This window comes from Petaurus breviceps, unplaced genomic scaffold (genome assembly GCF_028583685.1).
Source record: "Petaurus breviceps papuanus isolate PSGF00001 unplaced genomic scaffold, PetGlider_PUasm1.0 188, whole genome shotgun sequence".
Lineage (NCBI taxonomy): Eukaryota > Metazoa > Chordata > Mammalia > Diprotodontia > Petauridae > Petaurus > Petaurus breviceps.
The window spans coordinates 7,968,938-7,981,597 of record NW_027185804.1 but is presented as its reverse complement, the minus strand read 5'-3'; the positions used below and the strand labels follow the sequence as shown (position 1 = coordinate 7,981,597).

Sequence of the window (12,660 nt, the reverse complement as noted above, 5' to 3'; positions counted from 1 at the left end):
TACTATTCAAACTTATAATTATGTACAATGTGGTAATTGGTTCCAGCCCAATGGAAACATGTATTCAGTGTGAATTTGAATAATGCAAACACTTGGAGAGAAAGGCCTTATTCATACTAGACTACAGGCTCCCAGGCAGGCTTCAAAAATACAGCCCAGGTTCAAGAGGGTCTTCTGACATTAGAAGCATTACTCCAGAGCTGGAAGAGCCTCTAGAAAGCATTTAGTCAAATGTCTTCATTTTACAGTTGGAGAGACTGAGGCACAGAGAGGAAAAGTGACTTTTCCAAATTTTCATAAATACTAAGAGAAAAGGGTAGGATTTGAACCCAGGTTCTCTGACATCAAATCCAGGACTCTTTCCCACTGTACCATGCTGAAGTCTAGCTCTAAACTCTACAGTCCCCTTTGTCTTTAATTCTCTGGATAGGAGAAAGGTCACTAATTTTATGGTCACACAGGGTCTCCTGCTTCCTTCCAATTCACACGGCCTCCTTTTTTCCTCTTCTCTCATTTATTTGGCATGCTAGGGGTAATTCAGCTTCTAAATGCTGGTTTTAGGCAAATGAAAACGTTTAGATTTATAAAAGTGTTTTTTTTTTTCTCCCCCTCCCCCTTTTTTAGTCATGGAATTTGGCCAGATAAATCAGCTTCAGAAAATGGAAAAATATGGTTTTTGAAGGTTAAAAATCTTAATTCAATTCCATGTTTATGGCATGAAGATTTCATGCTGGTTTGGGTTTTCTGGGTGTATTTTTCCTGCAGTACCACAAAATGAGCCTATTCCAAATCGCTCTTAATTCCCATTCTCCACCCAACTCTGTGCCTTTGGTATTGAAAGACATGTTTTGAATGCATGCAAAAGGCTAAGCTATAATCATTGGCTGAAGTGTAATCCCTCGTGGAACCCCAATAAATGAAAGCTAAATATCAGCAAATGGATGGATTTCTGAGAAACATCTGTGTTCCATTATGGGACTGCTGGCAACAATGGTGTTGACATACTCAGTGTTACCGGTTATTTCCTCTTGGATCTGCCGAGACTGGAGGATTCCTTCCCGTTTCTGAAACAAGGGGGAAAAAGTGATGATTAAAAAAAAAACACAAAACCTCAACTCAGGGCTCATAAAACAGAAAGTTACCAATGACTTTGAAGTACCCTCAGAGCAGACACAGGGCTTAGAAAGGAAATTGGGCACCAGCCTTTCGGTGACAGGGATTGTACAGTTTCCACTAGTGGGCAATTAAAAGCTTTGTCTCAATAAGGAGGTCATATTTCTTTTCTTTGCTGTAGGCAAAATGCTCACCTCTAGTAATGGACAGTAAGATGAAATTATTGAAGACCTGGGCATGCCTTTTCCAAGAGAAGCAGAGAAGGGCATGATGTCTAGGGAATCTAGAACCATCCCACAGCCAATCTGGGTCATTCAAGAGGATGTGTTTTGTTTTGTTTTTAAATTGGGAAATCCAGATGCTTTTACTTTTCATTGCTAGTCATATTCAGGACCTACCTGGGACCTGGCTTACTCCCTGGGTGTAAGTTAAATACTTGTGGGGCACAGCCAATCTCCAAATCTTTATTGAGCTCCTACTAAGCACAAAGCTGCCACCAAGGTGGTCATAGCACATTATCAGTGTGCACCGGGGGATATAGAGATGATTTAAGAGACATCCCTGCTTTCATGGTTGCTACTGCTATTTGTCCTTCATTCTCGAGGAGGCCCACGACATCAGGAAGGTGATGCTGTGACACGTAAGTGAATTGGATTGAAGTGAGGCAGCCTCACTTTCTCCTCTGGAGCCATCTGGGTCCAGTGGCTCTCATGGAGGTCAGACTCTAGTGAGAAGGTAAGACAGAGTCATGAAATACGAGATCATATTCAACAGCACATGATAAGTGGAAAGTAGCATGGACCAGTAAGTATGACTGGAGGTCAGAGGAGGATTAGCCCATGTAGACAGTGATCAGGAGAGTGTGAGACTTGGAGAATGTGTAGGAGACTGGGAGAGCCCTTAGGGAAGGCGAGTGGGGGTGGGACAGGAAAGAGAAGAATAACAATACCTCAACTTGCTCCAGTTTTTATAAAATACTTTTCTCACATTTGTCTGTGATGTGGGATATGTCCTGAAAGCACCAAGTGTGTGTTTGTAGGGTAGTAAGATTAATTTTGCCTGGGAAGGTTTGTGTGGGAGGGTAGTGAGAGGTGAAGTTGCAAGGACAGATTGGGGCTGGACAGGAGTTTGGACTTGATTCTGTAGTCAGACAATAGGGAACCATTGAAAGTTTTTGAGTGGAGAGGGTGAACAATCTAAATTCATTTTAATAAACATTTGTTAAGCACTGACTATGTGCCAGGCAGCTCAGTAGTATAGCAGATGGTGTGCTGGGCCTGGAGTCAGAAAGACTCTTTTCCCTGAGTCTAAATCCAGCCTCAGATATTTACCAGCTGTGTGATCCTGGGCAAGTCACTTAACCCTGTCTGCTTTAGTTTCCTCATCTATAAAATGAGCTGCAGAAGGAAATGGCAAACCCCTCTAGGATCTTTGCCAAGAAAAGCCAATGGGGTCATGGAGAGTCAGATTTGACTGTGTGTATGGGGGGGGGGGTGGATAAAAACGTAGACAAAAGACAGTCTCTGCCCTGAAGGAATTTACAATCTAATGGATTGTAATCAAATGAAAGGGGGGCTTTGGGAACATTACTGGTATATGTAAGGGCAATGGAAAGATGAAGGGAGAGCATGGTAGGGCATGCTCAGAGGAGGAGTATGGAAGCATGCGTTGTGGTTGTGGGGCCAATCCACTGGATACCAGCAGGGACATAACATGGTTGGGAGAGTCAAGGCCTCGCCAGTCTAATCCACACCAAAATAGCTAAACTAAGCTTGTATTGAGGATAAGGTCTGATGGAAGACAACCGGTCAGCAGGAGAGAAGAAAGAAAAGGAATTTCAAGTTCCCAACTCTAGTTAGTGGTTTGAATCATTTCCTCTCTTCATCTGTTCTCCTCTCTTTCTCCTTGCCCTGTTTCACACGTAACCATAGAGTCTCCGAATTAGTACCACTCCAGGATTCAGACACCACCTAGCATCCTCTCTACAACACCTTCAGCTTTCACTTTGAGATGCTCTGACCGAGGCGGGCCTCAGAGGTCAGTCTGATTCCTGGCTCCCTTCTTCTGGGCATTACCCTCCAATCAATGCAGACTAAGTTTGCATTAGTTTTTTGGGCAGTTAATTCACCTCGAGCTGTGTTGTTTTTGTTGGGAAGTTTCAGTCATGCCTGCCTTTTAGTGACCCCATTTGGAGTTTTCTTGGCAAAGATATTAGAGTGAATGGGTTATGATCCACTAAAAAACTCAAGCTTCTTTATACATGAGCTATGGTCTGTCTTATCCTATACTTGTACAACTGACTTTTGGAACCCAAGTGTGGGACATGACTTCTCTCTCTAACCAGTTCTACTTCCTCCTGTTCATCCCATTGTTCTAACTGGTTAGGATCTTTGGGGATCCAGATACATGTCATCTAGCCCCTTCTTTAGCTTCGTATCACCCACAAGTTTACAAGGCATACATCATCTAGGCCTATATACAAGTCACTGATAAAAAGAGCCGCATGGAACCAAGAAAAATGCTGGTGACTCTCCTCTTGAGACTTCTGTACATGTGAATACCTACCAAGACTTTCTGACTCTGTTATTTTCCATGAATGTTTTATAGTAAATGTCCTATTAAGGCACACTGCCTGTCCACCCCACTTCCTGGGAGGTGGGGAAGTGGATTATGGGAAAAGGTTATCAGATGTGGCCAGCAGAAGGGAAGGAAGCCTGCCTTGGCCAGTGCCACCCACTCCCCCCTAAAAAGAAGAAAATGCAATGTCAGTGAAATAATACGGTGTCAACAAAGGGATTCCTAAGGTAGGGGATGATTTTGGAGTTTATGGCTCATGTTGCACTTAAACAATCAGGGAGGGTGTTGGAACCTGGTCCTTATAAAAGCCATAGTCAGCTTATACTTTGTAAATAGAGCAGCATGGCACTGTGGAAAGCACACTGCCTATGGAAGTCCAAGAAGATGAGTTCAAATTCCAACCTTGCTACTATTTATGTAATTAAGTTATTTTTCTTCTCTGGACTCACTGGTAAAATGAGAGAGGGCTAGACCACATGACCCCAAAGGTCCCCTCCAACTCTCAATTCATATTTAAAATGACAAGATACTTAATTGGCTTAGATCAATTAGAACCTAGAGTCAAAGCAGAAAAAAAAATATATAGATCTATCTCCCTTGTCACCCAGGCCACATGGGGTATCCATCACCTACAATCTTTTCACCCTTCCTACTGTACGTTCATGTAACCTCAGTGTTTAATTAGGTCTGATCACACTGATGGCTTTATACAAAGCAAGGAGAACATCTGAGTGAAAATGACTCCTAAGAAGCCGGCCGATTAGCCGGAACACATTAGCGCGTATTTATGCTTGGAATATTTCCTTTTGTATTTCAATAAATGAATTCCTGCTGACACCTCAGCCTTCAGCTTTTGTACATGTTTAACTTGATAATGAAAAAAAAAAACCCCTTTAAAACCTGAATTGCATTGATGCCATTTATGTAATGTGCCCTACTTTCTCCATTTCTCTAATAAAATTATATTCAGGAGAAATTAAAAAAAAAAAACCCACAAACCCAACCAAGCCAGCTGATGTCTTCTTTTGAACTCAGAATAAGGCATGAAAAAGGGATTTGGAATGGCCATGTCTTCAAAACAGCAATCCATTCTCTTCCCCAGTGCTTACGGCGAGGGTTTAGAGAAGTAATGTAGGCTGAAAGACATGCTAGTAATTGCTAAAAAGACATGACAGTTCCTTCAGAGATGCAGCTTATAAGGAATTGGATATGGTAAGGAAATTCTTATACAAGGTATAGGAGGGATTGGAAAGGAGCTCAGAGGTCTTCTTGCCAATCCCCTACTTGAAGTATGACTCCCCCCCCCTCCCATAACATCTCTGACAATTGTACCTCCAGTGACAGGAACTCACCTCTCATGAGGAAGCCCATCCCATTTAGGACTACTGATTGCTAGAGAATCCTTCTGCCAGGGGCCTCTCTGTAACTTCCATTCACAGGTCCTAATTCTGATCTTTGGAACTAAGCAGAGAAAACTTGATTCTTCTTTGGGGACAGCCTTTTGAAATCAAGACCTAAGTCTTGTCTTCTATGGTCTACCCCCTGCCCAGTTCCTCCAAGTGACTGTCATCATGGCATAGTTATCTCTGTGGAGGTCATACTTCTGTACCAGACTAAAAGCTCTATGAGGGCAGGTACCCCAGCTTTTCTAAACATCTTATCTCCACCGTCTAAAATACAAGGTTCTTACACAACAGATGCTGAACAAATGTTTTTTAATCAAATGTTCTTCCTATTGCCTTGCTCGCATCCCACTTGGTCCCTCATAAAATGCAGCACCCAGAACCGAGCACAATTCTTGAGATATCTAACCAGAGGAAAGGACCATTTGTTTGAGGCAGCTAGATGACGCAGGCATTAAAGCATTACACTTTGGGTCAAGATGACCTTGGTTCAAATACCGCTTTAGATAATAGTTCTTTGGACAAGTCACTTACCTTCTGTACGGTTCAAATGCTGGTCCCCTTACTCCCAAGTTTGGAGCAGTTTCTACCATACCATGCTGCTCCCTGATTATCTGATGTCACCCTGGCCAAGTATATCCTGTAGTTTCCATTTTCTCACCACAGGGCTAGTATAATGATCAAATAAGGGAATGGTAAGAAGATTCTAGATCTAGAGTTGGAAGGAATTTCAGGGGGATAGTTTCTATAGTTTAACCCCTCATTTTACAGATGAGGTAATTGAGGCTCATGAAGCTAAATGAGTTGTCCAAGGTCACATAGATTCTAAGTCTCAAAGGTAGGATTTGAATTCAAGTCCTCTGAACTCAGCTCTTTCCTCCGTATTATGTCGCTGTGTATGAGGAACCATTATTAAGTACCTACAATGTGTCAGGCATTGTGCTAAATGCTTTACAAATGTCTCCTTCGATCCTCACAACAACTCTGGGAAGTCAGTGTTATTATTATTCTCATTTTACAGATGAGGAAGCTGAGGCAAAGTGACATCCCCAGGATTATGTAGATAGCAAATGTCTGAGGTCACATTTGAATTCATGTCTTTCTGATTCCAGGCCAACTACTCTATTCATTTTGCCACCTAGCTGCCTCTAACAGGATGGGAAAGTGCTTTGTAAATCCTAAAGTTCTATACAAATAGGAGTTATTATTAATAAAAAAGAAATGTGAGATCATTAGGAATGTATCTTAGAGTATTATTAATCATGATGCATGTGAGCTATTATTATCATTATTTAAAAGAATCCAAGTTGCTGGTTTGGATATAAAAAGCAAATCAAAGATTTCTCCAAATTATATTATTTGAAAATGTGCAAGAAGGGTGAGCAAGAGAATGGATTGGGGAGGGATGGGGAAAGGGGAAAGCTTTTAGCTAAAAGCTTCCTTTCCCCATCTCACCCCAATCTATTCTTTTGTTCTGAGAAAGCGCAAAAGGGCAAAAGAGAAAGCTCTGCTTAGAGAGTTCCTGTACTCACATAAAGGCTTTGGAAGCCTGTCAGCACTATATAAAAGTCAGCTGTCATTACTATTACTGGTACTATGTACTAGCCCATGGCAAATGGACTGTGGAGTAGTGTATGGCATAGCAGGGGCATCCTAGGAGACCAGCTGCTGGGGAAAGAGGCAAAGCCCAAAGCTTGGAAATAAGAGAAATGAATCATGGGGACTAAGAAGGCTCTGGCTGCCCCTTTCTTGTGGCATCTCATGGCCCTGGACCTTATTATCATGGAGCCCTATGCCCTCTTCTCTCCTACTTAACCCAGCCTGCCTCACCAAAAAGAACAATAACAAAACAACAGTCAAAGAACTAGGCTCTTGGAGTTGCTGCCCATATACACACTTGTCTTAGTATTAAAATGAATGTTTCTGTAGAACTTTAAGCTTTACAAAACTCTTTCCTCAGACGATCCTCTGAGACAGAAAATGTGAACGCTATGATCTCCATTTCGTAGCTGAGAAAGGTGAGGGTCCACAGATTGAGTGCCTTGTCCAAAATGTAAACTGAGGCCTTTGACTCCCTTTATATCTCCAGGTTGCTGTGTTAAGTCCTGGACACCACATTTTAGAAGGAACACTGGCAAACTGGAATGTGTCCAGAGAAGAGACCAAAAGCAGAGTCAGAAAATATTCTATCTAATAAATATTTTAAAGCCCCTAGTGTGTTCAAATTCCTCTGCTCAGTACTAAGGGAGACAAAGTTTAAATATGAAGAGATTTTATTGAGCTTCTAGACTGGTAAAGAACATCAAACGTAGCCAGGTAACTATGGTGGTCATACACCCCTCTGTTCATTCCTTTGTATCCCTAGTCTCAGAGAGGCAGCTTTTTTCTTCCCCCACCTGTGGGCTGGACTTCATCCCTTCCCATTTCCACTGAGACTGCCCTTGAAATAACTGCCCTCCCTTATTAGTATCTTTGGTCACTCCGTCTCCTTTATTTTGACGTTCCCCTCTCTTCAGACACAAACATCCCCACCTTTTAACAAAATGCTCCCATGCTGTTTATTTGATCACCTAAAGCTCCCGTCAACGTTTCTTCAATCTTCTCATGACAAATTTATCCAAAAGTATCTCTACCCATGACGGCTACTTCCTCACCCCTCATTGCTTCCTTGCAACCCCGTAATCTGGTTCAGGAAGCCTGCTCTCCAGTTTACCCCTTCACCAAGGTACTGAAATTTCCCTCCCGCATTTGCTGGTGACTTTGTATCCATATTCAAAAGCCCATACTCTTATTTTCCCCTTGTTCTTCATACTTCTTGACTTCAATTTAACAGCCATTCCTTCTTGAAATTCTCCTTTCCCTGGGTACTTCCCAGGACCACAGAATTCGAGAGCTAGAAGGGAACTCAGCAGCCACCCAAGGCTCTAAAGGCCTCCAAGCCCTAAAGGAATTTCCATCACCAAGCAGCCTATGAGTGATGGTCTAGCCTCTGGGCTCCAAAGGCTTCCCAGGAAGGGGAAGCCACCGCATCTTCAGGAAGCTACTCTACTTCTGGACAGCTCTAGCTGTTAGAATGTTTTTCTTGTCATCAAGACACGAATTTATCACTTTGCAGTTTTCACCAAGTGCTCCTAGTTTTGTCCTTCGGGGCCAAAGAGAAAAGCCCATATTCTCTCCTACCTCTCTAGCCAATTCTTCTTTTCCTCTTTACGTGGCTCCTTTCTCCGCTCACCCTGTCCTCCAAGGTTCAGTCCAGATCTCTCTCCTCTTTAATCTCTCTCTCTCTTTATTTTTTTTTTTTGCTTTTTGGATGGGGGAGGGCAGGGCAATTGGGGTTAAGTGACTTGCCCAAGGTCACACAGCTAGTAAGTATTAAGTGTCTGAAGCTGGATTTGAACTCAGGGCCTCCTGACTCCAGGGCCGGTGCTCTATTCACTGTCCACCTTGCCACCCACTTAATCTCCCTTTTTTGTTGTTCAGTTGTTTCAGTTATGCCCAGCTCTTCATGACCCTATTTGGGATTTTCTTGGCAGAGATACTAGAATGGTTTGTCATATCCTTTTCCAGCTCATTTTTATAGATGAGGAAACTGAGGCAGAGTTAAGTGACTTATCCAGGGTCACGCACCGAGTAAGTGTCTGAGGCATGATTTGAACTCATGAAGATGAGTCTTCCTAATTCGAAGTCCAACACTCTATCCACTGTGTTACCTAGCTGCCCACTTTTACCTCTATCTAACTCCTTTGGAGAAGCAATTTCCATGGCTTCCACCTCTGAGCCAAAGATGTCCATCTCTACAGCTCCAGTCTTGACCCCTTTTCTATAATCCAGTCTCTCTGTGCTCTTGTCCCAATCTCCCCCAGCTCCAGGCACAAAATACTGCAAATTATAATGTCGATAATGAGAATAATGGTGATGAAGGCGATGATGAGGACAACAATTTTTAGTTGTCTACAGAAAATTTCCATTTGGATGTTCTGTCATTGTCCCATAGTTAATATCTTCCAAACTAAGTTTATAGGCTTTAAAAAAACCTCTGGTTTCCCAAAACAATACTGATGTCACTTTGCAATTTCCTCATGTGTATCCCTGGTATAGCCATTCCTCCAGTCCCTCAGGTGTAAAATCTTGGGTTCTTCCTTTTGCCTTCCATATCCTACTCCCACTAGAGAGGCATGGAAAGAGCATCCAGGTACAGGGATTAAGAATGGAATGGGGAACCTGTCTCTTGCCAACCAGGATGAATATATTAGGGCAAAGTAGAGTGCATAGCATTAAGAGCCAGATGGGACCTTTAAGACCATCTTGCCCAGTCTTTCCATTGGACAGAGAAGGAAACTGAGACTCAGAGAGATGAAGTAACTTGCCCAAGATCATGCAGGGAGTAAGTGGCAAAGCCCCTCATCAGCAAGAAGGCAGATGAGAGAAATGTGGCTTTCCTAAATAAAAGGGACTTACAGTTTATGAGAGATTCATGGCAGGGGGGGAGGTGGGGGAGAAATCTCTCCTGCTCTACCTCTGAAAAAGATTGTAAGCTCCAGAAAATGGAAGTTTTACTAATCTTTTTATCCCCAGTGCCTAGCACATAGTAAAAACAATAAATGCTTGATGACTAGTGCCCGACTGACTGGCAAACCTTACAAAAGTCTGATGTTCTCAGATCTCCTTTCATGGGCCCATAGCGGAGGCTGAATAAAGGTTTGCTGATTGACTAGCTGATTTCTTAAGAGGAATTCAGTGGTTATGATACTTCATCTTGGGTCCCACTTTCAGGTGTACACCATGCAATAGGCTTGTCCATGCCCCAAATATCCTGTGCCCCAATAACCCAGCGCAATGCCTTGAATTCTGGGAATTTATGAGGATTGTCAGGACTTGGAAACGTGCCTACCTGCCCTGGACACTGATAGGGGATGAACAATGGAGTAACTTTTCTCTACCTGTCACAGAAAGCCTGCCCATTTTTCTAGGGGACCAAAGGACTATTAATACATTTAGAAAAATGGAAATTCCATCTATTAACCTGGAAATAGACTACTTCTATCTCTAGCTGTGCTACTCTGGGTAGCATTAGTTACCAATCTGAATATATACACCCATCCATACCATATACACAGATACATTTAGCACACATATACCACATCTATCAAATGCACATATCATATACATACATATTCTAGCTTCCACATGGTCATACCAGCAATTCCCCACATCTACAAGCCACACCTATGCATGTACACATTCATCACCCCTACAAATACACCCATCCACATACACAGACTCATCCAGCCTTTATATCATAAACACACAGATAAATATAGCACACATACACATTTGAGACTTCTTTCTATGGCTCTCTTCTGTCACTCAGGGTCTATACCATGTAGAGATAACATTCTACCCTCCTTACCTGAACCACCACAACTTGGATGGAAACGTGGTCCGGGAGCCGGATTGGGGCTCGAAAATACTGGGACAAAGCCACCAAAAGATGCAGGATTGCCACAAGGCTCTTGGCATGGACGGCTGAAACAAGAGAAAATTCAAAATATCAGGGAATTTCTACTCTTACAATACCAGACTCCTTTGAATTTGGAAGAGGCCTCATAGATCACCCAGTCTAACCAATTCCTGAAAAAGAATCCTCCCGACAGGCTCCCTGAGAAGGGGCCATACAGCTTCTTCTTTAAGTCCTCCCAGCTCAACTTTTTAAGTGGACCCTGATTTTTCACGTGGTATATCTCTATATTAAAGCATAGCTGAAACACTGTTCAACTTAGGAATAATTAGCACAAGAAACTGTGCTTGGGCATGGTGATACAAAGCTAAAACAGACCATTGTTTCTGTCAAAGAGCTTCACAATCTAATGTGACTGTTGAGAGAAGTGAATTGAGACAAAATCAAGTCTATCAGTCAGTCAATGAGCATTATGAAGTACCTACTATGTGCCAGAGATTGTACCAAGTTCTGGAAATACAAAAAGAGGCAAAAGATAGTCCCTGCCCTCATGGAGCTTACAATCTAATGGGGGGGAAACAACAAGTAAACACACATCGACAAACAGGCTGCATGTGGGAGAAAGAAGAAATTTTTTTTTTTTTTAAGCAATTGGGGTTAAGTAACTTGCTCAAGGTTACTCGGCCAGTTATTTCTGGGTGTGGTGCTGAGTGTCTGAGCCCGGGATTCAATCTCCAGGTCGTTCTGACACTGGAGCTGGTGCTCTTACTCACTGTGCTACCTGGCCGCCCCAAAATAAGAAATTCTTCACAGAAAAAGCACTAGAATTCAGAGGGGTTGGGAAAGACTTCTTGTAGAATGTCTGTTATTCTGAAGAACCATAGCAAATAAAGTAGAAATTAGAACAAGAATGAATGTGGAACTCACTAATTGGGTCCCTGCTTGGGGGTCTCAGGCACTGAGGGTCAGAGGATACTCTCATTATGAAGAGAACACTAGGACATCAGCTTCCCAGAGCTCCTATCTCTGAGGTTCTGGCTTCCTTTAGAAATGGTCAAGTCTTATCTCTCCTACAGGACTCTGGAACACTTGGAAGGAGGTCTTATTGAAATACAGGTTTTTTTAAATCTAAATTTATTTTTTTCAGTTAAAAAACTATTTTCTCTCCCTCCCACCCCAGCCTCATTGGAAAAAAAAATAAAGCAAACCCCTGTAATAAATGAGCATAGTCAAACAAAACCAACTTCTGTATTGGCCGTGTCCAAAAACATGTGTTTCATTCTGTAGCTTTAGTCTGTCATGTCTCTGTCAAAAAGTAGCAATTGTTATCTGTTCCCTGGGGTTGTGGTTGTTTACTGCATTAATCAGAGTTCTTATGTCTTTCAGAGTTGTTCGTCTTTACAATCCTGTTGTATATAAACTGTTCTGCTTCTGTTAATTTTATTCTGCATCAGTTCAGTTTTCTCTAGTTGTTTCTAGTTGTGTCCAGCTCTCCATGACCCCATTTAGGGTTTTCTGGATATTAGAGCAGTTTGCCATTTCCTTTTCCAGCTAATTTTTACAGATGGGGAAACTGAGGCAAACAGGGTGAAGTGATTTGCCCAGGGTCACACAGCTAGTAAGTATCTGAGTCTAGACTTGAACTCACAAAGATGAGTCTGATTGTCTCCAGGTCCAGCACTCTATGCACTGTTCCATATGGTTGCCCCATGTGTATCAGTTTATATAATGGCAAAGAACAGGACAGCAAATACATTACTGATATCTAAGAAACTTCCATTACCCTCAGGGCCTTCAGATCCATGAGAACTGTGAACTCATAGGCAAACATCTCTGGGACCTGTGTAGGAGATGGCTGGTATAGACACTCCTACACGGCAGAAAGAGGTTGATGTTACTAACCTTTGTGTCATTACATTATAGGGTATCTGACAAGAAGAATCAGAAAGGGAAGGAATTCAAAACTCTTTAAAACTCAGGATGGGAAGACCCATCATTCAAGTCCCACTTCAAATACTGCTCCCTTCAAGAAGACTTCTCTAATCCCCAATGCTGGAAGTAATCTCTCTCTCTCTCTCTCTCTCTCTCTCTCTCTCTCTCTCTCTCTCT

The 12,660-nt window shown here is 42.4% G+C and overlaps 1 protein-coding gene across 2 annotated transcripts in view; it reads right to left on the bottom strand.

The window, feature by feature from the left end:
- PARVA (parvin alpha) overlaps positions 1 to 12,660 on the bottom strand; it is a 170,229-nt gene that overhangs the window by 29,914 nt on the left and 127,655 nt on the right. For both annotated transcript variants that reach the window (XM_069091240.1, XM_069091241.1), the window contains exons 6-7: positions 10,504 to 10,619; positions 1,006 to 1,064 (exon numbers count right to left, since the gene is read on the bottom strand). In XM_069091240.1, coding sequence (XP_068947341.1) covers positions 1,006 to 1,064; positions 10,504 to 10,619 — 175 coding nt within the window. The remainder of the gene's footprint in view (positions 1 to 1,005; positions 1,065 to 10,503; positions 10,620 to 12,660) is intronic.